The following is a 26,122-nucleotide window of genomic DNA, read 5'->3' on the forward strand; positions in this document are numbered from 1 at the left end:
GCAAAAATACTGAATCACTACACTGTACACCTGAAACTAATAAAATATTGTAAGTCAAGTATACTTCAATTAAAAAACTGCTGTCTGAAATTATGTGAACATTAATAATATATACAAAATTAACATTAACCCTAATTAATATTCTTACTCTGGAAGCCCAGATGAAATAAATTTATTAACGTTTATATAATTTCATTTCATCTTTACTACTTCAGTCCCTGGCACATTAAGAGGCTTTAAACAAACAAAAAAGTCAGACACTCTAGTAATGGCAACTGATGGCTTTTCCCTTGCTGGGTCCTATTTTGAAATGAAATCAAATGCCTGACAGAGCAAGAGAGGAAGATACATAAACGTACGACACGAAATATTTGAACATTGTACAGAACATAAAAAGACATCCAAAAATATTTATAATAGAAATGTCCCAGTATAAAAACAATTAAATATAAAAGCAACTCAGCAACAAGGCTGAATTTAATTAAAATTCTAAAGAAAACAGACTATTATGTATCAAAGCATAGTACAGATGATTTAACTTACACAGATTTAAAATTATAGTTTAGAAAACTGAATATATTTTTAACCTAGGAGTGTAATTTGGATGCTTTATAAAAACTTAATACTCGTTATTGAAAATTTCAAGATTAAGACAGATAATATTTTTAGAAAGCACACTATTTCTTTTTTAAAAAAATGATTTGGTTGTATTTTCTGTTCAACTGCAACTCAGTAAAACACATTTTAGACCCAGGTGCTTATTTCTGCTCTCTTCTGAAATGAAAGTTATGTTTGAAAAGGTACAAACCCAGAAGGACAAAGGACAAATGGAGAAGGAAAGTAGCTGATAGGTGAGAAGTGGCAATGATGTATGTGGAGGGCAGAAGCAGATGAGGGAGTGCTGACCCACTGGTAGAGAGTGGGTGGGTTGCAACCCAGATGCCTAGAGAGGGAATGCAGGCCCAGAGTGAACTGGCTCACACTGCAGAACCCAGAAGGACTCAATGTGGAGGCAGCAGGTATGTGAGGAGGTCTGGAAAATGACAGGATTGGCTCAAACTCTGAATATGGAGTGGTTAGACCTCTAGGTCTGATCCTCTATGCCACCCACCAAAGTAACTGCCCCTTCAGCAACCCCGCAAGAGTAGAGGTTTACTTTCTAGAGACATAAGCATGGAGGTTTTAAACTCCAGGACAATGGTGACGGGCAGGACAGAAAGCACACGGACTGAGTGAGAGCCTGTATCCTCCAACCCCATCCTTCTCCCTGCCTCACACAGCGGCCCCCAAGTTTGCCCCTCCCTAGGGAGGAGACTAGAAGAAACGGAAAGGCTCTAGACCAAGAATCCAGACGCTGAAGAATGGGGACCTCCCTATGAAAAAGCTGACTCTCTGCTCTCTTTTCCCACATGAAGCCCAACAGCCAATAAAGCCCACCTTATTGACTAAAAACAACTAATGTTAAGCGCCTTTTCTTACTGTGAACAGCCAACCAAGGACTTGACGTTTGAAGAGAGGCTCTAATGTGAAAGCAGAAGCCAAACTAACTCAAAGAGGAATTTAGAGAAAATAAAAGGAAACAGAAGGAAAACTATCACTGGTGTCCTCAGATAAGAAACAATATTGCTTCAGGAAATAAAAAGAGGATGCCATTTTGAAAGGGGGGAAGGGAAAAGACTACAAAATAAGAAAAAACTCTTGAAAATTAAAAAAAACATAGTTGTCATTAAAAATGCAATACAGGATTTAAAAAACAGTGGATATCTCTAAGCAAGTAGAAAAAAAAAACAGAGAAGCATAAGAAAGAAAATATAAGAAAAATAGGGGGTCCATCCCAGAGGTTTAATACCAGAGTGTAGCGGGACTTGCAAAAGAGAACAGTTAGAGAGAAGGAAGTCATCAAAGCAATAATGTAAGAACATTTCTAAAACCCAAAGGATATGAAAATCCACAGTGAAAGGGTATTAGTGCCCTGCATGATAAATGAAAAAACACCCTCACACCAAGGCACGTCACCACAAAACATCAGAATATCAGGGACAAAGATGGTCTTGAGAGTTTCCAGAGAGAAAAGGTACATCACCCAGAGAGAAGGAACCCAGTGGCCTTGGATGTCTCAAAAACTAACACTTGGGCTTCCCTGGTGGCGCAGTGGTTGAGAGCCCGCCTGCCGATGCAGGGGACACGGGCTCGTGCCCCGGTCCGGGAAGATCCCACATGCCGCGGAGCGGCTGCCCCCGTGAGCCATGGCCGCTGAGCCTGCGTGTCTGGAGCCTGTTGCTCCGCAACGGGAGAGGCCACAACAGTGAGAGGCCTGCGTACCGCAAAAAAACAAAAACAAAAACAAAAGAAACCTAACACTTGACGTGGGAAGACAGCAGAACAATGCCTGTAGTTTCTGAGGGGAAATGATTCTCTACCCCATCACAGTATGAATCAAGTGAAAGGCTAGTATATTGACATTTTCAGATATGCAAAGAGTCGAAAAATATGCCTTTCATACACCCTTCCTCAGAAAGTTACAGAAGATGTGTTTCAGCAAGGTAAGAGAGTATACAAAGAAGTATAAAGCATGAGACTCAGGAAAAATGAATATACAATATAGTGTGTTGGCAAAGGCGAGTCTCAGGATGAAAGCTGTGTGTGAGACTGAGAGGGTTAACCACGCTGATCAGAATAGGTGGCTGTTAAGCTGTGGGAAGAAGGGTTCAGGAAAAAAAGAAAGATATAGATGCAAGATTCAAAAATACACTTGAGCTTTTTGACCAAAAGACTTGTCAGATTTATTGGAGCATTTGTTAAAATCTAGTAAGAACACAGACAATTTAAAATCAAAATAGAAATTAATTACTGACTCTAAGAAAAACAAAGTATCATAAGAAAAAGACTCCTTGGCTCAGCAGTGGACAAGATTTGTTTACAACAGTAAACATGGAAGAGTGAAAAAAAAAGAACAAACACTGTGAAATAATTACTGAAAGGATAAGCGGAAGGGAAGGATGACAAGACCTAAATCCTGAACTACCAAAACAGGAAGGAAATAAATATATTTAAAATTGATGGATTCAGAAACAGCAGAATGCAGCTACTATTTTTTTAAACTGCCGATCAAATGTCATAAGCAACAGCCAAAAGAGGTGGAAGTTCCTGCCTCTGGGGAACCAGACCTGGCGGCGGGGATGGGGAGGGCAGAACAATCTTACGTTCTGTCACGAAAACATAAAAGACAAGAGCAAAAATATTCTTGTCATTTTTCTTCAACAGCAAAATATACCAGGTTTAAAAAAATTTAACCGTAATAACTCAGTGTGAAATATTATGTATTACATAACTTAAAAAGTTGATTTTATTTAACTTAAGAGTTGATTTTTATCCTTGAGAAACTTAAAATATTACACTACACTAATGACTTCGTCTCTATTTTCCGCTTTCTTGTCCTTCCTGAAAAACAAAAAATAAGCGTTCTTGCTACATCATCTCCCATATTATTAGAAAAACTTCTACTGTTGAAAGCGACCTGTATTTTCACAAGTCTCTGATGAATCCTCAAATTGAGTTACTGTCACCTGTTCACTAAACTTTTGTGGACTTCATAAAAACACAGATATTTGTCCACTGGTTTATGTTTAGCTATGAAATTCATTCCAGTATTCTAAAAGATGATTGTCAACTATATACCTCACTAGCCAGTTCTTTTTTGTGTAGTAAAGATTGACCCGGATGTTGCACTGGAAAGAGAATTCAGCCAGAAGCAAAAAGAGCTGGATTTCTAGTCTAAACTTTTCTCATTAACTAACTGAACCATCCACTTTAGAGTATTTGACCCCTCTGGATCAAAATCACAAAAGTAATACGTGTTCCTGAAACCTGATAATTAAAAAGAAAAACCTAATCACGTATAATCTTAACAGAAAATCACTGTCATTATTTTGCTTTGTTTATTTCCATAACTGCTTATGTATGTGTGTGTGTGTATATATATATATATATATATATACACACACACACATATATATACACATACATACATATATATATACACACACATACATATATATATTCTTTTAAAAGACAATACCAGACATTATATATAGTATTAAACCCGAATTTCTCACTTGCCAAAATTAAATATTTTTCTAAAATATGAAACAGCATGTAGATGTATAGTCATTTATATTTACCCATCTCCCACTCTGCTTATTCTCAATGCTAAATACCATAAACCACTGGCTCTGTTATATCCTCCTGGCAGCTTTTATCTTTGCATATTCCTTTTGGTTATTCCTTTAACATAAATTCCTAGGACTGAAATTCCTGAATTAAAGGATAAACAACATTCTAAGACTTTTGATGCCTATCACCAAACTGCTCTCCAGAAAGGCTGAGACACTTTATACTTTCACCAGCTGTATATGGGAATAAACTTTCTGCACCCAAGCCAAAACACTTTTTTTTATCAATTCTGACCAATTTGATTTATAAAAATAATGTATTACTTAATTCTAAATTTCTAAGGAAAACTAACAAGAAAACACACTTGAAAAAGATTAACACAGGTCTTCCATTACTTATAAAATTTTCTAAAATGTTATATGATTACGCAATCTTAAAAACAGTGAATTAAATGCTAAAAGTTCTATTTTATGGAAATACTACATGTGTACAGGTTTTCCATGTTATTTTATAATTTACTTTCCTATATATTATCTCATTAGAGATACATGAAGATCTGATTTATTATTACTTAAAGAACATGAACTTAGACTCCTATAGCTTAGGACCGTGACTTAGTTCTGCCACTGCCCATAATTAATAAGTAATTTATTCTGTGTCTCAGCCTCATTGATAAAGTAATGACAATAACATAAATCTCCCACACTGCTATCACCACAAATATCAGATGATGGAAGAATACTCCTACCCTGTAAAACTCCATGTAAATCTAACGTCTTGCTGCTCTCATAACTAGTATTATTCTTAACAGAAATTCTAAATGATCCTGTGAGGTAAGTAGAAGGCACATCATTCTGGTTTGAGAGTGAAGTTAACGCTGAAGCCAGAAACAGAGACGAGAGCCTGAGGCTCCTCACTGGGAACCGCTACTACACTTCACTTTATCACATTTGGACGTGGGCTGAACCCATCTTCTTACACGTTTGTTTACTTTATGAGAGGTACTTGACTTTTATTAATCCAACTCTAATAAAATCGGACTTTATTTATAAAAATATTTCTCTTAACTTGTCCTGTATTAAAAAACAGGATATTCTGAAAAGTCGACATGCACTATACACCATAAGAAAACACTGACCTTAAATATTTTTTAAAAAGAACACACTACTGGAAAATGAAATATTATATCTTCTCCTGAATAGATGACCTTAATATGATGTATCTACTTTTTTCCTCCAAATATATACTTAAAATATTAAAAGTCAGTCATAATTAAAGAGAATACTTATGTAAAGTGAAAAAGTGGAAAAATACTGACTCACAAGGATGTGCGCAGCCACTTAATTTGCATATTTCTATGGCTTTCCTACTTTAATTCTCGGACTTCACAAATTAAATATCTGCTAAAGTTTTCGTCTAAGATGTCCTGTAAGAAAACAAAAGACCAAACAAAACCACAACAGAACACTTACTTTTATCCGGTGATCATCCATGTCTGCAACTGTTGCTACTCTAATAAACATGGGATTTCTTTTGTCTATGACCTCAAGCTTCATTTTTTTCTGGAATCCATGTGGAGGTTTCTGCCATAACAGAAAATTTTATACAGTGAGATTCAGAGGAAGGGAAGGTGAGCTCTATGTCACAAAGACAGAATTTTTTTAAAAAAAAGATGAGTTATTAAGGGAACTAGCTTTTCAAACTCAAGTTCCTAGAATGGCTTTGGACCTCACTCTCCCTATTGCAAACATAATCCCAAATCACATGGTCAAGCCCACAGGCAACAGAAACAGCCTGGGCAACTAACTAGTCACAGGAGCAAACAGAAAGCCAATGATCTTAAGATGAAATTCAAAATACTATGGTTTTTTTGATTAGCCATAGGGATGACGAGTTTCTTCTCATTGGTTGGAGGTGTCTGGGCAAAAATCAACAAACATGAAAATTATTTTTAAAAAAGAGGGAAGAAGCTTCAAGTGGCAAAGATAAGACACAGAGATTAGAGGTGGTAGTGGGACCAAAAAGCAACAGATGTCTTTTTAAGAAGAGAATTAGCAATCAAGACATGCAAGATGGAATTGCTCTACTAAGAACAAGAATGAGAATGAGGACCTACAGCTACCCACACCTCAATACTCAGCAAAAGCCCATCAGCCTCTGAAAAATTTACGGGCAGAAGGCAAGGTGATTGCTAATGGGTGTAATAAAAGTCTTACTGTGAAAATCAAGTGTGAAAATTATGTAAAGGATGCAGAACAATTAATGCAAGGTACCTAAAGACCAAACGAGAGAAATCTTAATTTTCCCTCTGATATCACCGTGACACTAGATATGCAGACTGAGCTTGATGTAATTTTATCCAGTTCAAAGCAAAGTGCAAAGGAGCTCTTCTTTGTACGAGGCTACGTTAAAGTCAGAGAGTCAGGTAAAATCCATAAATATGACATGACTCTAAACATTACTCATTTATAAATCCTGAATCTACTCTCAGATGGAGTATTTACTCTGAGATGAAATCATACATATTCTTTGATATGGCTTTTCTTCATGTAGTATAGTTTTTCTCTCAAAAATTTTGATGTTCTTTTCTTATGTATTTGGGTCCATGCCTACTAATTAATTCTATCATTAAACATCCTGGAAATTTATGCACAAAAGGATCCATTAAATAAAAATGTTGTTTATGATAGACTGTTCACATTTTTTTTAAATAAAGTATTTAAAATATCTTTCTTTCCCTTTAAATTCATGGGAAAATACAAATTATAAAGATACATGAGATTTAAAAAATTTTTAAATACATTTCATTTCTTACTCCTCCCTTGCACACAACTGAGATTAACTCTGAATCTTAATATGGAAGAAGCAATGACCCTGAGTTAGAAAGTTACTATTATAAAAACAGACGACCTTGCATTTTGGTAGTCAAACATGCTGATTTACAGCAATAAAAGAAAAAAAAAAAACCCAGCATCTCAGCTTGCCATAAACAAACCCAAAGGAATGATCAAATATAATTTTCATTATAAAGCAATATCTCGTTCTGTTTGGTCTTTCAGAATATCTAGCTGGAAAAACAGAAGTGTGCTGTACAACCAACTCACTGCAAACCAATTCAAATATAAGTATTTTCCAAGGAGACTTTAAAGTCCAAAATGGAAGTATTTTTTAGATGCCAACAACAAAACCCCCAGTAACAATTTTGCTTTTCAAAATTGTAAAAATTCAGAAACAACTTCTTTGGTCTTCTGTTTCTCTCCTATTCCTGTTCACCAATACTCTTTCTGTTCTTAAATTTCAATGACTGAACACTATCATCAACACAAATTAATCAAATATTGTAAAATATAATATCTCACCACTTTGAAAGCTCTTGCAGGAGCAGGTAAAGAATTGGTTTCTTCTAAGTATTTATCCCAAGAAAAATGTTTCACATTTGGATAACCTAAGAATAAAAACAGTAAATCCTGTCAGGTTTAACCAAGATGATAGTGAGAACCACAAACTGACCTATAAAATTATGAGATATTGTTATCATTATAATGAAGAAAATTATGTTCATATTACACAAAATAACTTTAAACTGGTTACACATTCAGAGCTACTTGTAATAATGAAATCATTTTCATCTAGATCATGATTTCTTTATCAACTTTTAAATGAAAATTTAATATATACAATTTTCATTCTCAGGTAAGGAAAGTCTTACAACACAAAATACACACAAACATAACTACCCTTCAAAATCTAGCAATTTTACTTCTAATAATCTAGGAAAAATTTCATATGTGTATACAAAGAAAATGCATCGTTTGTAAATGTGAAAATGTAAAAACCAGTTAAATGACCATCAATACAGAAATGTGCAAAATATATATATATACAGTAAGTGTAAAATAGAAAGCATTTACTAAAAAGAATGAGGCAGGTTTATATATATCAATATGTGAACTATTCCAGATGGTCATATTGTTAGGCCAAACAAATAAGTTAAAATAAATCATGGAACAGTATTAACAAAATGTCTAAAAACAAATATCCTTCCTCCCTCCCACCCTCCTTTTGCTTCCTCCAGAGTCCAAAACCCAGTAGGAAGACATGAGTAGGAATTAATGTTGGCCCAGTAGGGTAGGAAATGGGCTACTTTATATAGTCCCCTTTATGGGGACTGAAAATATAAGTAAATATACTGGAGACAATAGAAGCCAGATTTCTCAATAGCTAAAAAGAGAGGTATAAATATGAAAAGTGGAAAACCAGAATGAATTCAGTGGTGTTGGATGTGAACTGAAGCTAATCGTATAAATTCATGGTTTTCAATATCTACAAATGGATATAGAAATACACATAAATTTTTTATATGTTTACGTAACTGTATTTCCTATGTCTACTGAGAGGCCAGAAGTAGCATTAGTCCAGTAGCAGTGAGCACACCTAGTGTCTAGGTCTTAGTGTCTAAATAGCATTCTCTATGAAAAGGAACCATGGAGTCTGGGAGAAATGGGTGACTTCAGGGTTGGGTCAGGGAAAGCACAAGATAAGCCTAGCTGTAGCAGAAAATAGGAAATTCTCCAAAAAAATGATAAAAAAAAAAAAAAAAACATGTCAAAAGGACACAGAACCCAGCTTAAAAGGGCTCCCACTGGCCAAATCTGAGAAAATCTGGCCATAAAAATAAATGAGGTACTATAGTAATGGATTATAACCCATTGATGACAATAGTAATGTATGGGTCCATGCTGATATAAATAAACTGAATGATAAATAGGAAGATGAGAAAACTATTCTTTGCAGAAGAATGTCAACTAATTACGTACAAGGAATGATGGAATAAGAAAAATTACCATTTAGCAACTGTCGGAATAATAATTCACACTAGAAATATCAACAGATGCTAAAACTAGTGAGTGACATGGAAATGAAGTGCAGGATATTTATACAATCTCAAAGTGTCTCTCCCAAATACTTATCAATTACGGAGAGAAAAAAAGTGACATCTGTGAAGAAGCCTGGTAACTACCACCTTGATCAATTACTAGTAAAAGTCAACCAGTAATGACACAAACGGACGTCAGCTGCCACGTGAGAGGATGCGATGAGAACACAGCACTGTTTCTGGGATATTCCTGCCAAAAATGCATACCCTGGGTCTAATCACGAGGAAGCACCAATCATGCCCAAATTAAGTAATATTCTACAAAATGACTACTCTGTAGTCATTAATTCTCAAGCATATGGCGGTCATAAAAGTCAAGCAGAGCCAAGTGAAGGAGACCAGAGGAATATGACAACCGAGTAATATGCCTGATCCTTTGGCTATAAATGACATCACTGGTACAACTGCCAAACTTGAATGGGTCTCTGGTTCAAGGGTTTAGATGGGCCATTTACTGTTCTTGCAACTTTTCTGTTCATTCTACTGAATTATAAAAGTCCATGAAAGGAGACAGAAGACTTGGTAATCTGCCTCACATCAGAAGTCACTAATAATGCCTCACACCACCCCTTCCCAGGGTACCTAACCCAGTGCTGTGAAAACACAGCCAGGAACCTGTTGCTCACTGGTCCTGTTTATTTACTGGATCCCTGATGATCACTAAAAGGATGATAAGAAAAAGAAGATCATTATCAAACTGGGAAATCCAAAAGAATCCTCACAGCAATTCAGATGGTGATAGTGGCAATCACTATTCACCACTCCTAATATGACATAAGCCACAGGACTCAGGAGGACTGAATGGGAGAAATCTTCCAGGCAGCAACACATTTGGGCCACAAAACCATTAATACCTTGCTTTAACACTTTACAGTTTATGTAAATGCTCTTTTCATCTTCAAAACAGCTCTGTAAATCAGTAAAGGACAGGAGCTTTTATCTGTGAACATAGAAGAAAACTCAGAAAGTGGAAGGGACTCGCCTCTCCCATCACAGGAAGGGTTGGTGCCCTGAGTGAGTAAATGATCAGGTACTAACTGAGACGCAGTATCAAGGAACTGGGGACAAGCCTAAAACTGACACCAGCTGGTAGAATGGAATAAGACAAGTATTTGAAGCTCCAAGCTGCGTCTTTATGCTTACATGCTGCAGGCAACAACCACACAACAGCTCCTGTAACAAACCAAGGAGCCATCCTTTCCCTGTGATAATGACAGTCTTCATCACTCACAGGAGTATCCACAAGCAACCACATATACCACAGTGATGCTCTGTGTTAGCTAACCACCCCGTCATTTCATATAAGCAGTAGCCACGGCACATTAGTGATATGCTCAAAAACTCATTGCCTTAGGATGAAGCCACAGAATCTGTTCTTTAGCACATGAAAATAAACTCAAATTGACATAACAAACAGTAGACCCATAATCAACACAAACCTGGAGGAGTAATAAGGGTTCTTCGATGTTCTTTACACCAACCAACTGGATGAATGTGTGGGCTAGAGGCTTCACACCTGTAGGTTATATAAATTTAAAAATCGTAATTATCAGGATAAATTCTCAAATACTAGTAAAAGTTCAAAAATGTTAGAGATTGTGAACACCTTATACAGAGTTCTATTTTTTACAATCTATCTAATTTGAAAAAAATATTTGCTATACCAAAGGATTTTTCACTCTTCCAATATATTAGTACCAAGTAGATTTTTATCAGATACATATCGTATAAACTTGATACCAGGGAAATAGTTTTTGTTCCCACACAAATTGTGTTATATTCCGCAACTTCAAAAATAGCAAAAATTAAAAGATTATAAATTTGCGTGAGTATGAGTGACGGGAAGTCCAGGACATTTGCAATGTTTTGGGCATGGCCACTAGAAGAGTATACTTACCATTTTTTGAGACACGAAGAATGCAAACACAGCCTGACATTCCACACAGTGAATGAAGAGTTCTGTTACTAACATGTTTAATAAACAGGTCAAGAAGTAGATAATGAACACAAAAATTTGGAGTTCAAGGGCAAGATCAAGGCTAAAAACACATATTTAGGAGTCATCAGCATTTGAGATGAGCAGAGATGAGCAGAGATGCAACCATCCAGAAAATGAGTACAGAGAACAGAAAAGAGAAGAGAAGAGACAAAGAAGTCCAAGAAGGAATGACTAGTAAAGTAAGAGAGAGAAAGAAAGATGAAATCAATTGGGTCAAATGCTACTGCTAGGTCAAAGAAGAGACAAACAAGAACTGATCACTGGATTTACCAACATAAATGTCATTAGTATAGTTGAAAAGAGTTGTTTTGGTGGAGCTGGGAATGGGAAAGGGCAAAAGCCTGAATAGAGTGGGTTTAAGAGAGAGTGGAAGGAGGAGATTGGTTCAAGATGACAGAGTAGAAGGATGTGCTCTCACTCCCTCTCGCGAGAGCACCAGAAGCACAACTAACTGCTGAGCGATCATCTACAGGAAGACACTGAAACTCACCAAAAAAGATACCCCACATTCAAAAACAAAGGAGAAGCCACAATGAGATGGTAGGAGGGGCACAATCACAATAAAATCAAATCCCATAACCGCTGGGTGGGTGACTCACAAACTAGAGAACACTTATACCACAGAAGTCCACCCACTGGAGTGAAGGCTCTGAGCCCCACATCAGGCTTCCCAACCTGGGGGTCTGGCACCGGGAGGAGGAATTCCTAGAGAATCAGACTTTGAAGGCTAGTGGGATTTGACTGCAGGACTTCAACAGGACTGGGAGAAACAGAGACTCCACTCTTGGAGGGCATACACAAAGTAGTGTGCGCACTGGGACCCAGGAGAAGGAGCAGTGACCCCATAGGAGACTGAACCAGACTTACCTGCTAGTGTTGCAGGGACTCCTGCAGAGGCAGGGGGTGGCTGTGGCTCACTGTGAGGACAGGACACTGGTAGCAGAAGTTCTGGGAAGTACTCCTTGGCATGAGCATGCCCAGAGTCCACCATTAGCCCTACCGAAGAGCCGGGTAGGCTCCAGTGCTGGGTCGCCTCAGGCCAAACAACCAACAGGGAGGAAACCCAGCCCCACCCATCAGCAGACAAGTGGATTAAAGTTTTACTGAGCTCTGTCCACCAGAGCAACACCCAGCTCTACCTATCACCAGTCCCACCCACAGGAAGCTTGCAGAAGGCTCTTAGATAGTCTCATCCACCAGACGGCAGACAGCAGAAGCAAGAAGAGCTATAATTCTGCAGCCTGTGGAACGAAAACCACATTCACAGACAGAATGAAAAGGCAGAAGACTACGTACCAGATGAAGGAACAAGATTAACCCCCAGAAGAACAACTAAATGAAGTGCACATAGGCAACCTTCCAGAAAAAGAATTCAGAATAATAACAGTGAAGATGATCCAGGATGTCGGGAAAAAAATGGAGGCAAAGATCAAGAAGATGCAAGAAACGTTTAACAAAGACCTAGAAGAATTAAAGAACAAACAGAGATGAACAATACAATAACTGAAATGAAAAATACACTAGAAGGAACCAAGAGCAGAATAACTTAGGCAGAAGAACAGATAAGTGACCGGCAACACAGAATGGTGGAATTCACTGCTGTGGAACAGAATAAAGAAAAAAGAATGGAAAGAAATGAAGACAGCCTAAGAGATCTCTGGGACAACATTAAACGCAACAACATTCACATTATGGGGGTCCCCAAAGGAGAAGAGAGAGAGAAAGGACCAAAGAAAACATTTGAAGGGATTATAGTCGAAAACTTCCCTAACATGGGAAAGGAAATAGCCACGCAAGTCCAGAAAGTGCAGAGAGTCCCAGGCAGGATAAACGCAAGGAGAAACATGCCGAGACACACAGTAATCAAACTGACAAAAATAAAAGACAAAGAAAAATTATTGAAAGCAACAGGGGAAAAATGACAAATAACCCACAAGGGAACTCCCATAAGGTTAACAGCTGATTTCTCAGCAGAAACTCTACAAGCCAGAAGGGAGTGGTATGATATATTTAAAGTGATGAAAGGTAAGAACCTACAACCAATATTACTCTACGTGGCAAGGATCCCATTCAGGTTCGACAGAGAAATCAAAAGCTTTACAGACAAGCAAAAGCTAAGAGAATTCAGCACCACCAAAACAGCTCTACAACAAACGCTAAAGGAACTTCTCTAAGTGGGAAACACAAAAGAAGAAAAGACCCTACAAAAGAGACCTGATAACAATTATGAAAATGGTAATAGGAACATACATATCAATAAATACCTTAGACGTGAATGGATTAAATGCTCCAACCAAAAGACACAGGCTTGTTGAATGGATACAAAAACAAGACCCATATATATGCTGTCTACAAGAGACCCACTTCAGAACTAGGGACACATACAGACTGAAAGTGAGGGGATGGAAAAAGATATTCCATGCAGATGGAAATCAAAAGAACGCTGGAGTAGCAATACTCACATCAGACAAAATAGACTTTAAAATAAAGAATGTTACAAGAGACAAGGAAGGACATTACATAATGATCAAGGGATCAATCCAAGAAGAATATATAACAATTATAATATATATACACCCAACATAGGAGCACCTCAATACATAAGGCAACTGCTAACAGCTATAAAAGAGGAAATCGATAGTAACACAATAATAGTGGGGGACTTTAACACCTCACTTACACCAATGGACAGATCATCCAGGCAGAAAATTAATAAGGAAACACAAGCTTTAAATGACACAATAGACCAGATATATTTAATTGATATTTATAGGACATTCCATCCAAAAACAGCAGATTACATTTTCTTCTCAAGTGCACATGGAACATTCTCCAGGACAGATCACATCTTGGGTCACAAATCAAGCCTCAGTAAATTTAAGAATACTGAAATCATATCAAGCATCTTTTCTGACCACAACGCTATGAGATTAGAAATCAATTACGGGAAAAAAAACGTAAAAATCACAAACACATGGAGGCTAAACAATATGTTACTAAATAAGCAAGAGATCACTGAAGAAATCAAAGAGGAAATAAAAAAATACCTAGAGGCAAATGACAACGAATATACGACGATCAAAAACCTATGGAATGCAGCAAAAGGAGTTCTAAGAGGGAAGTTTATACCAATACAATCCTACCTCAAGAAACAAGAAAAATCTCAAATAAACAATCTAACCTTACACCTTAAGGAACCAGAGAAAGAAGAACAAACAAAACCCAAAGTTAGTAGAAGGAAAGAAATCGTAAAGATCAGAGCAGAAATAAATGAAATAGAAACAAAGAAAACAATAGCAAAGATCAATAAAACCAAAAGCTGGTTCTTTGAGAAGATAAACAAAATTGATAAACCATTAGCCAGACACATCAAGAAAAAGAGGGAGAGGACTCAAATCAATAAAATTAGAAATGAAAAAGGAGAAGTTATAACACACAAGGCAGAAATACAAAGCATCCTAAGAGACTACTACAAGCAACACTATGCCAATAAAATGGACAACCTGGAAGAAATGGACAAATTCTTAGAAAGGTATAACCTTCCAAGACTTAACCAGGAAGAAACAGAAGAGATGAACAGACCAATCACAAGTAATGAAATTGAAACTGTGATTAAAAATCTTCCAACAAACAGAAGTCCAGGACTAGATGGCTTCACAAGTGAATTCTATCAAACATTTAGAGAAGAGCTAACACCCATCCTTCTCAAACTTTTCCAAAAACTGAAGAGGAAGGGAAACTCCCAAACTCATTCTATGAGGCCACCATCACCCTGACACCCAAACCAGACAAAGATACTACAAAAAAAGAAAATTACAGACCAATATCACTGATGAATATAGATGCAAAAATCCTCAATAAAATACTAGCAAACAGAATCCAACAGCACATTAAAAGGATCAGACTATACTACAAAGCTACAGTAATCAAGACAATATGGTACTGGCACAAAAACAGAAATATAAATCAATGGAACAGGAGAGAAAGCCCAGAGATAAACCCATGCACCTATGGTCAACTAATCTATGATAAAGGAGGCAAGGATATACAATGGAGAAAAGACAGCCTCTCCAGTAAGTGTTGCTGGGAAAACTGGACAGCTACATGTAAAGAATGAAATTAGAACACTCCCTAACACCATATACAAAAATAAACTCAAAATGGATTAAAGACCTAAATGTAAGACCAGACACTATAAAACTCTAAGAGGAAAACACAGGAAGAACACTCTTTGACATAAATCACAGCAAGATCTTTTTTGATCCACCTCCTAGAGTAATGGGAATAAAAACAAAAATAAAAAAACGGGACCTAATGAAACTTCAAAGCTTTTGCACAGCAAAGGAAACTACATACAAGACGAAAAGACAACCCTCAGATGGGAGAAAATATTTGCAAATGAATCAACAGACAAAGGATTGATGTCCAAAATATATACACAGCTCATGCAGCTCCATATTAATAAAACAAGCCACCCAATCAAAAAATGGGCAGAAGATCTAAACAGACATCTCTCCAAAGAAGAAATACAGATGGCCAAGAAGCACATGAAAAGCTGCTCAACATCACTAATTATTAGAGAAATGCAAATCAAAACTATAATGAGGTATCACCTCAAACCGGTTAGAATGGGCATCATCAGAAAATCTACAAACAACAAATGCTGGAGAGGGTGTGGAGAAAAGGGAATCCTCTTGCACTTGTTGGTGGGAATGTAAATTGATACAGCCACTATGGAGAATAGTATGGACGTTCCTTAAAAAACTAAAAATAGAATTACCATATGACCCATAATCCCACTACTGGGCATATACCCAGAGAAAACCATAATTCAAAAAGACACATGTAGGGCTTCCCTGGTGGCGCAGTGGTTGGGAGTCTGCCTGCCGATGCAGGGGACACGGGTTCGTGCCCCGGTCCGGGAGGATCCCACATACCGTGGAGCAGCTGGGCCCGTGAGCCATGGCCGCTGAGCCTGCGCGTCTGGAGCCTGTGCTCCGCAACGGGAGAGGCCACAACAGTGAGAGGCCCGCGTACCGCAAAAAAAAAAAAGAAAAAAGACACATGTACCCCAATGTTCATTGCAGCACTATTTACAATAGCTAGGTCATAGCTACCCTAAATGCCAATCAACAGATGAATGGATAAAGAAGATGTGGTACGTATATACAATGGAATATTACTCAGCCATATAAAGGAACGAAATTGGGTCATATGTAGAGACATGGATGGATCTAGAGACTGTCATACAGAGTTAAGGAAGTCAGAAAGAGAAAAACAAATATCGTATATTAACGCATATATGTGGAATGTAGAAAAATGGTACAGATGAACCAGTCTGCAAGGCAGAAACAGAGACACAGATGTAGAGAACAAACATATGGACACCAAGGGGGAAAACTGGGGGGCAGTGGTGGTGGTGATGGGATGAATTGGGAGATTGGGTGCGACATATATACACTAATATATATAAAACAGATAACTAATAAGAACTTGCTGTATAAAAAATAAAATAAATAAACAAAATGGAAAGCCAAAAAAAAAAAAAAAGAGAGAGAGAGAGTGGAAGGAGATGGGAATAGCTAACTCAGAAAATACATTTAAGGGGTTGTGTTTTAAAAGGAAGCAGAGAAATGAGAAATTAGAAAAAGGGAGGTTGTTGGTTTTTTTTAAATTTGGGACATACTCAGGGGAAGCTGGATTAGGCATATATGGATATCTCTGTACATTAAGTTTGGAATTACTTCAAAATAAAACTTTTTTTAAAAAGATGGGAAATATTACTTCATTTATTCAAGACATATATGCTGAGCGACTACCATGATCAGGGCACTGTTCTAGGTGCTAGGGCTACAACAACTATCAAAACAAACAAAAATCCTTTCTCCTGCTTGGGTACCATAGGAATAATTCAAAAGAGAGGGATGACCCATCAATGCAGAAGAGAACTCACTCTGTGCGAGGGAACAGAAAAGCGTGAGAGCAGGGGGACATCAGGCACAATTAGAGAGAAGGTTCCACAGAGATCAGAAAGGTGTGGAGACAACATGGTGGGAGCATGTGGACCTCTCTTTTGACCATGTCTATTTTGTCAGTGATACAGGAAGAAAACTTATCAACTGAGTGGGAGAAAACGAGAGGGGCTGTGAAAGATTTGAGGGAATAAAAAGGGGAATGAAATTTACTGGCAGAATAGACAAGGACATGTAGCACGATTATGGGGCAGGACTAAGGGCCCCGTTGAGGTTAGCAGCCATGAAAGTGAGTTAGGCCAGTCAGCATGTTGCGTCTTTCTCCAGCTATATTCAACCGCTCAGGCACAGGCAGAGAGTAGGCAGAAAGTCAGATTCAACCAGAATTGGGGTTTTGCCAGGCAAACACAATATAAGGAAGTAGAGGCTATACTTACAAGGGAGTAGTTATAACAGTATTGCAAAATATACAAGCATCTAGAGGCATATTACAATTAAAACCTTAAAAAAAAAGTTGGTAGAACATTTCCCATCTGTGTTCTCAAAGATGATAGGAATCATGAAGTTTAAAAAAAAACATCAGGACCCTATGATCAAATATTTGAGGAAAATAACACATCTCCCTCTTAGAGATTTACAAAATACATCATTGGCATATTAAAGACTGAAGTTATTCCACACCAGGCATACTTCACCTTATTTCACTTTGCTTTACTGTGCTTTGTAAAGATCACGTTTTTTACAAATTGAAGGTTTGTGGCAATGCTGTGTTGTCAGAAGATGGTTAGCATTTTTTATCAGTAAAGTGTTTTTAAATTAAGGTATATACATTGCTTTTTTAGACATAATGCTATTGCACACTTAACAGACTACAGAGAACTTTCTAGGAAATGCTGCAAGTGAACTAACATCCAGTCACCACTTTCCAAGTCAATCTTTCCAAGTGAGCAGCTCTGACCAGTAACACAAGATGAGCTGATGGAACCCCAGCTTAATGCTGATTTTTCTCAAAATTATTTCAGTATAAAATACTTTTAAATTTATAGTTGAAGGTTTTTATTCACTTATTGAATATCTCCTACCCACCCTCCCTGACACTATTATTTTTCTTAATCTATATAGGGTTACACGTGTATGTGTATGTCATTATTTTAGAAATATGAAAGGAAGACATAATGCCGCCGTTCATATGGCAATTGGTACATTTCTTACACTATACATTGTCATAAAAGATATTTGAATACCCAATTCCTTCTGAGGCGTTATTATAAATTGTATAAGCAAAACTGTGGCGCTCGATTTCCAGCTGTACTATTCTTTCCTAGACAATTATTTGGTTATGCATTATTAGTAATGATGCAGCCTTTATTTTAGGGAAATTTTTATTTTATTCTAGGGAAAGCTGTTAATTGATATAGGGATCCTTAAAAATGAAAAAATAAGTATATAATACTTTAATTTTTTTCCTTCCCAATTTAAGACAACTATCAAGTACTTCTAATTATCTGTCAGGTTCGCGTTGATTGAAATACAAGCATTAGACATACTTAACTCTTTTGATTTTACTGGATTTCTCTATAAATTATAAGCGAGGAAAAGACTGTAGCGTATTTTGGCCACTCATTCCTGTACTGCCTGAACCTTATATAAGGTTTTAATATTATTTAAATATTGATCAAAGTCACCGTCTAAAATAAACCAGGAAACTGTCTCAATAATGAAAATAAAAATAGCCCTATTTTTATCTAGTTTGCTTATAGCTCCTCAATAAACAAACACCACTTCGTTCAGAAGTTGGAAGGCTGTGAAATCCTTTGTTACTATTGAAACACAAGTCATCTCTTAGTCCCATCTAGTGTTCAGAAGCAGAAATGTAACCAAGAAAAGATACTGAAGAACAACTAATGGTGAAAAGGTTGGCAAACCGTTGCTCCCTGTGCCTTTCCTTTCTTTCTTTGGGGTTTTTCTGTGTATTGTTAAAGAACTCCATCTCCAAAAAATATTTTTTTTAAGTCCACTTTCACAAGTAAGTGCAAATTATTTATGAAGGCTGCTAAGATCCAATCAGACCTAGACTGGTAGATAATAATAGAAATAATAATTCATGAAAAATCCATGTTTGTAATATAAAGCGAGCAAACATTAAGATCCTCATTTTATGGAAACACTGAGAGGTTAAGCGATTTGGGGTTAAGAAGAAAGGGACCCTGGTTCTATCAGTCACAGCCAAAAGCTAAACGAAAGTCAGGCGCACACGCTGGGCTCCCCAGATCTCGGCGGAGAGTCAAACAAGAACATTTCAAGACGCTCACTTAAGGAAAACCTCAAAGTCTTCATTCAAGCAATGGTTTAGATTCTTTGAAGAAATACAGCACACTTGGTCTCTCTCACTCCCTAAATCCAGAGCATGACGACTGTCAATTTATTTCCCAGGGCCCACTTTCCTGGCTCCCACTCTGCGCTCACTCTTCAGGGCTTCCAACACTCTGTTTTACTACTAAACCCCGAACCTCATCATACGGAGTCATCGTAGTTCTTTTCATCCCTAACTCATTTCCAAACCCATTCCCCACAGTGGCTGTTTTCAATATTCGTAATTTGCTTCAAGATTAAAATCTGATTTCACTAACACAGTGACTACTAGGAACAGATAAAGGAGGTCCCACCACCTCATCACTCTAGCGTCAATTTTCCTTTCATGTCTTCATTTCCTCCATGAGTGAGAATAAAGCTTATTTCTTCCCAAGGCTAGCCCCTCCTACAGGACGCGGTATCCTCAATTATTCAGTCTCAGATATCTCCGCTCTCCCTCTACGGTGGCTTCCTTCCTTCAACTAAGCTCAACACTCTCTGTGTGCAGGAAACTCTCCTTAAGGGTTGACTCCCCCTCAGGCAATAATCCACTTTCACCTTCAGGGCCAAACTTCTCTGCTTGCTGTCCTTTACAGCTATCTCTTTAACCTTTTGCAAACTGGTTTCTGTTTCTAAAATTCTTATTTTAATCCTCACACCACCTTGTGAGATAGGGACTATTTAATCCTTTCTGCAAAGGCGGCAACTAAAGCTTAGAGGAGTTAAGTCACTTACTGAATCCTCGGGCTGCCATACCCCAAACATACCATTTTTGCCCCATGGGCTTAAACATAAGCAGCGCTTTCCGGGAATATTTCATCCCAACATCTAAGTACTAATTCCTATCATTCTTCATGGTCCAGTTCAAATCCCATGTCCCCAGGAAGACCTCCCCGAGAACCCTCCAGTGAGTCAGTCAGCCTTTCCTTCCATTTGCCACCAGAGACAGCAAGCAGTTGGTTCTATTAAGCACTAACCACCATCAACTCTGCAGCCAAGACAGTAGTGCTGCGTTTCTCTCCAGCAACCAAGAGAGTAGTGCTGCGTTTCTCTCCGTTCCCAGACACTGAGCCCCTCAAGACTGAAGTGCAGAGCTACCTAGGTCCCTGTCATCTCTGAGACTCATCACCACCATCAAGGGTTGCTTTCCAAATTTAATGGTTGATGACAAACTGTTAACTTTGACAATGCTCTAAGAAACTGACAACGCAATGCAGCTTTTCAACATTATTTTGGGGAGACACATAAAACTAATATTACTCTCACTGTACAAATGTGAAAGAGCCCCATCTCTAAAAAAAAAATAGAAGAAGTGTGCAATCCACTTGGAAACAACAGTAAAATGTCCCAGCCCCATATTTGTTCTAATTCACTAACTCAATGCTTCTCTTTTTCATAGATCTGTTTGATGATTTTTCAGCCTAACTCACTGGGATACTGGACTGAAATTCAAAGACGGCTGAAGTGGCAACCTCATGCTAGTCCACAGTCGCCTAAGTCCTGTTGTCATGGCTTCCTGGTTCCCAAAAGACAAGGTCACGTGAAAATAACATTTTTGGGGGGGGTGGGGTTGGGTCACATATTGCTATTATTTATTATTATTATTAATATTATCATTTTGTTAACTTTTTATTTTATACTGGAGTATAGTTAATTAACAATGTTGTGCTAGCAAAGCGATTGATTCGGTTATACAAATACATGTATCTATTCCGAAAATAACATTTCTTAAAAGCAAGATTCCTTCCCAGGGCCTGAGGGACGAGAGGGGGTGACTCCTCATTGTGGAGCCCAGCCCTCAGGCATCGGAAGATGATTGAGGGAAAGAGGCCACACGCTGCGCCTGGAGGATGGTGGCATCCTCACTGGGAGGGCTTTCCTTCTGCCATCCTTAAAGTTCTTTCCAGTATTCCAATATTCTGTGATATTTAGGATTATTCCTAAGTCTAATCACTGTCAAGGGGATAGAATTAAACGACTACCAACTACCAGTAATAAAAGCACAGAGGAAACCCAGAGGTAAACCAATTATTATTCTAATATATGTATATTATTTCCTTTCATTAAAAACTACTTCAATCCTACATAAATTTAAATCCCAGGTAGCACTCCTCTTTGGAAGGAAGAAATGTTTTACTGCAATTAAACATGCAGTACCACAAATGTGTGTGTGTGCATGCGTGCGTGAGCGCTTTCAAATTCCCACTAAGGTAGAAAGAGATAAGATCACTGTCCAATTCAAAGGGAAAAAATCTCATTTCCAAACTATTTTAAATTGGGAAAGCAATCCAATTTGTATCCTCAATTACACACCTAAGTAATTTATGCAGATACTAACCATTCCAAAATTCGAAGATCAAAGAACATAATATTTAATAAGGCTGGAGAAATTCCAGTGCACTTAAGCAATTTTCAATGTGCCTTAATTGTATATTGAGGCAGAGAACACACTGCTATTCTTTTTCTGACAATTAATAAAATATAACTTCAAGAGTTAGAAGTATAAGTATATCCTCAAAGTACATTCCATTCTAAAAATAATTTGGTTGTGCTCATAAGAGTGCAAAATCAGAGCTGAAAGAGATCAATTTTCCCCCCTGCTCTTTCTAATAAGAACCCAGGATGCTTCCTAGTCCCTAGGCATTTGCCATCAAAGAAAAATGTGACAAATTCTTCTAGAATTCCTCATTACTTTTTTCCAGAAGAATGTTTTTAAAGGAAATGCATCTTACGTCAAATAAGCAACTTAACTTTTAAACCCTATAATACTTATAAGACCACAAAAATAACTGAAACTAACATCCACCCATTTTGTTTAAATCAGGCAAAGGCTCTAAAAAAAAGTTCTCCCTAAATGAATCAGAACTTTAAAAACAAAAAGCTCTCATTTCAACAAATTCTAACTACTGTTTTAAAGTATCATTTATTAATAAAAGGACTGGATCCTAGTCATCAAGTTGGTACTGCCACCATCACAGCACATCAAACACAGGAGGGAGAAATATGTTCCTCCCAGGACAGATTACAATATTTCTAAATTTACAGCTTTCTCATCTATTCACTCACTCAAGATAGGTACACATAATTTTAAATGAAACAAAAACCACCAGTTTGCAGAAAATACAAAAAAGAGAAGAACATGGTAAGCAATACGATGAGGATTCAATCAGCAAACCCAGAATGTGGGAGACTCAACAGGAAAAACCACCCGGTTTCTTCAATAAAAGTTACAAGGGGAAGAAAATGATGGAGGAATAGGAATCTATAAATTAAAACTGATCAAGAGAAACATCAAAGCAATCATAAAATGTGCATCTTATTTGGACCTAAAGCAAGCAAGAAAGAAAACCAAGACAACTGGGGGAGAATGTTTAAGTATGTTAGTGACATTATGCCATTTATAACTTTATATATTTGAAGAAAGAAAAAGAATATCTTTAGAAGAGACATTCACAGATGAAATGCCATGGTATCTGGAATTTGCTTCAAAGCAACCTGGTGTTGGGAATTTAGGAGTAGGAAAACACAGGAAACAAGACTGATGTAAACTGGTAACTGCTGGTGGTAGTTAATGGCTGCAGGAGGGTCACGCTATTATTCTCACTTTTGTATATACTTGAAATGGTTTATGTTTCAATAATAAATTTGATAGCAAACTGAATAAAAAGATATCCTATGAGGAAAATTAGGCTTTGCAGAAAAAAGCTGGGTTAAACATACTAAAATATTGACAAGTACTTGACTCTATGCGATGTGATCATGGAACTACTTTAAAAAATTCTGTGAAAACCATATGTAACATGTAATTCAGATTTTTAAAATTCACCCTTTAAAAGTCTGAATAGCAAATGGCTTTCACTGTCTCTCCTTTTTTAAAACAATGCAAGTAAAACTGATGCCTGTCTGAGAATCCAATTTGAGGATTAATGGAAATTATTGATGGCTCTACTGAATATTTAAATATACACACACTGAAAAAGACAGGAAACAAGCTTTCCTGAAACTGAGCTACATTTATAAAAATTAAACTCCATTTGCTACTGTAACATTAGCCTTATTTTATAAAGATGTCTGTCACTTCTCGTTATAAGTATTCTCCAGAAGGAACCAAACAGTGCAGAAATGACTTGCACCAGCAAAATGAATTGTAGTTTCATCAACGAACATGAATTTGGTATGAAAAGTCATTATTTCAATTGCTTAATCAAAATCTCATGGTTTTATTATAATTATTTTATGATTATGTAATTTTATAATTATGTTGCTCCCACCACTTTATGTAGTATAGTCAACACCCATAAGGATTAAAAACAATATTCCTCAATTAATAATTTGTATTTCAGCAATTATAAATAGTTAAGTTAGCTACTGGGCATGAAAACATGAAAGGAAGATTAAAATATTTTCCAGAAAAATGAGATGAAGGGGAAGTGTGAGTCCATGCATACATTCGCATGTGAGTATCTGTTGGGAGTGTGGTATGAATTGCACTTCCACAGGAGGAAGTCAACTAAAATACAAATCACGAAGTAGAATTAAAGGATGTTATTTAGAAATATACGCCATATGGAACAGGTAAAAAGTTAAAAATCTGAAATGGGAAAGAGTGGGACAGAGCACTGTTACTTTAGTCATAAGCTTTGCATTATTACTGTTTTTAAATCATGTACTTGGATAAACACTCAATTAATAAAGCACACAGCAATGGAAAAAATGTCTCACCAATAGTCATAGCTCTCATCCCAGTTGTCAAAATGTACGAGGAAACGATTGTCCACCATATCTGTTACCGTAGCAACACAGATGAATGCAGGGTTCTTTTTGTCTACAGCTTCAAGCTTCATTCCAACTCGAAAGCCTGATGGGATCACTGTCTATGAAACATACAGACTTAATTAGAGATAAGCACACACTTACACACTTAACAGCAAGGACCTGCACCCTCTCTGCACCTCTGCCTGAAGGCCTGGCATCCATCAACTGTATTCACATAATTTAAAAATCAAGAACCACTTTTACAGCAGAGTTGCTTTCCAGCAAGTAGCAATAAGAAAAATGTCCTGTTGCTACACCCAATTAACTATCTGGACCTTTAAAACTTACACACCCACAGCCTCGCAAAGTTAATTAATTTTAACATGTGTCCTGATACTTTAGATGACTACACGAGTTAGGCAAGTTTTATTTACTGTAGAGTTTACTTTCAGTTTTTCTTTATTACAGACTTAACAATGAAAATTATTTCACACAAAATAAGCACTTAAGATAAAAATGTGTGTAAGTCAGTATAAATTCACTCCCACTTCTGAAAAGGTCTTTCAAAAGAGTACTCTATTTAAAGTAGGTCATCTTCCTATACAAAAGGCTACAAATTATTACAACTTTGATTCAACAATACAGATATTATTCACAATAGCACGAAAAGAACTGGCTGTTAACACATACAGCCATTCAAAATAGTTTGTAACATAAGGAAATCCACAGATTATCAGCCATCTGGGACATGAGACTAAGACAATAATAAGTTCAGTAAGACTTAGTGCTTGAGGTGCTGCAGGTGTAAACATTCCTTACAATCTTTTGTGAGGAAAAGTATCTGAATCTCAGAGAAGTACGTGAATATCAGTTATACCAATCACAACACATTACAAATCACTTCAGCCCTTCTAAAAAAAATCCTTCTGTCCAGACTGAAGCGCACAGATACCATTCTAATCACTTTAAGCAAAGTAGATGTTATCTCTCTTTTTACTATAATTATACAGCTATCATTAGAAAAACGTGGACAGCCATGTATCTGAATATGTTAGAGTGAAGTTCTGAGTCGAAGGATCAGGCACTAATGCTACACAGATACTGTTACTACACACTTAAGCCCTGAAATTATTTATCAATGTTCTGACCGTAAATATTTGAGTATTCTGAGGTAGAGGAATCTAGAAATAGAAAAATTAATTGCCTCTTAGATACCGAACACACAGCCCAAGATTAAGTTTTGTGCTAGCAATGCACAGAATTTAAGACGATGGTTCAAGGCAGTGGATCAAATCCCTGACTGAACTCATCACCAGACAACCAGACAAGGATTAGGAAACTTGGAGCAGTGACAGCAAGCAGGCTGCTGAGTTTTCCACCTGACTGATCTTCCTTCCTTGTCTTGACAGAGAATGATGCCGAATGACTACGCAGTATTTACATTTCAGCAATTAAGTTATCCTCTCAATTAAGACATTTAAAAATAATAGCCTGGCTCATTATCTCTATTAATTACCTAAATGCGCACACACACACACACTCCCTCTCCAGTTCTAACTCAACCTGGCTTATGTTCACAATTCGATTAGAGAATGTTTCAGCCATGACTGATGACCTCAAAACACCCGGTTAATGTCATTTCCCAAATGAGGGTATTTGGGGTGTGTGAGAAGGTTTTCCCCACTCCTGATATTTATTTGGAGGGAATCCCTAGTGAAACATGGCTGCCTCTCTCTACGCTCTCACTCACTGTCCCTAACTGGTGAATCTGGAAAGAGGAACTGGTCACACCTTTAAGAGTAAGCTGGCCTACAGGACATAACAGTCTCCACTCTGCCCCTCTAGGAGCAAAAGCTGTCCTACAGGAGGGTAGTCTGCCCTGGTCCAGCGCTCCTGGGCTTGGCTGGTGAGGCGGGAAGGGCCAGTAAATCTCTT

At 37.3% G+C, this 26,122-nt stretch overlaps 1 protein-coding gene across 6 annotated transcripts in view; it reads right to left on the bottom strand.

Annotated features, from left to right (window-relative positions):
- Positions 1-26,122, bottom strand: part of L3MBTL3 (L3MBTL histone methyl-lysine binding protein 3) — a 114,473-nt gene that overhangs the window by 41,795 nt on the left and 46,556 nt on the right. For all 6 annotated transcript variants that reach the window (XM_082855702.1, XM_082855705.1, XM_082855704.1 and 3 more), the window contains 4 exons: positions 24,155-24,306; positions 10,549-10,625; positions 7,533-7,618; positions 5,646-5,756 (listed from right to left, as the gene is read on the bottom strand). In XM_082855702.1, coding sequence (XP_082711828.1) covers positions 5,646-5,756; positions 7,533-7,618; positions 10,549-10,625; positions 24,155-24,306 — 426 coding nt within the window. The remainder of the gene's footprint in view (positions 1-5,645; positions 5,757-7,532; positions 7,619-10,548; positions 10,626-24,154; positions 24,307-26,122) is intronic.

Source organism: Leucopleurus acutus (genome assembly GCF_964270905.1).
Source record: "Leucopleurus acutus genome assembly, chromosome: 15".
In the NCBI taxonomy this organism is placed as follows: domain Eukaryota; kingdom Metazoa; phylum Chordata; class Mammalia; order Artiodactyla; family Delphinidae; genus Leucopleurus; species Leucopleurus acutus.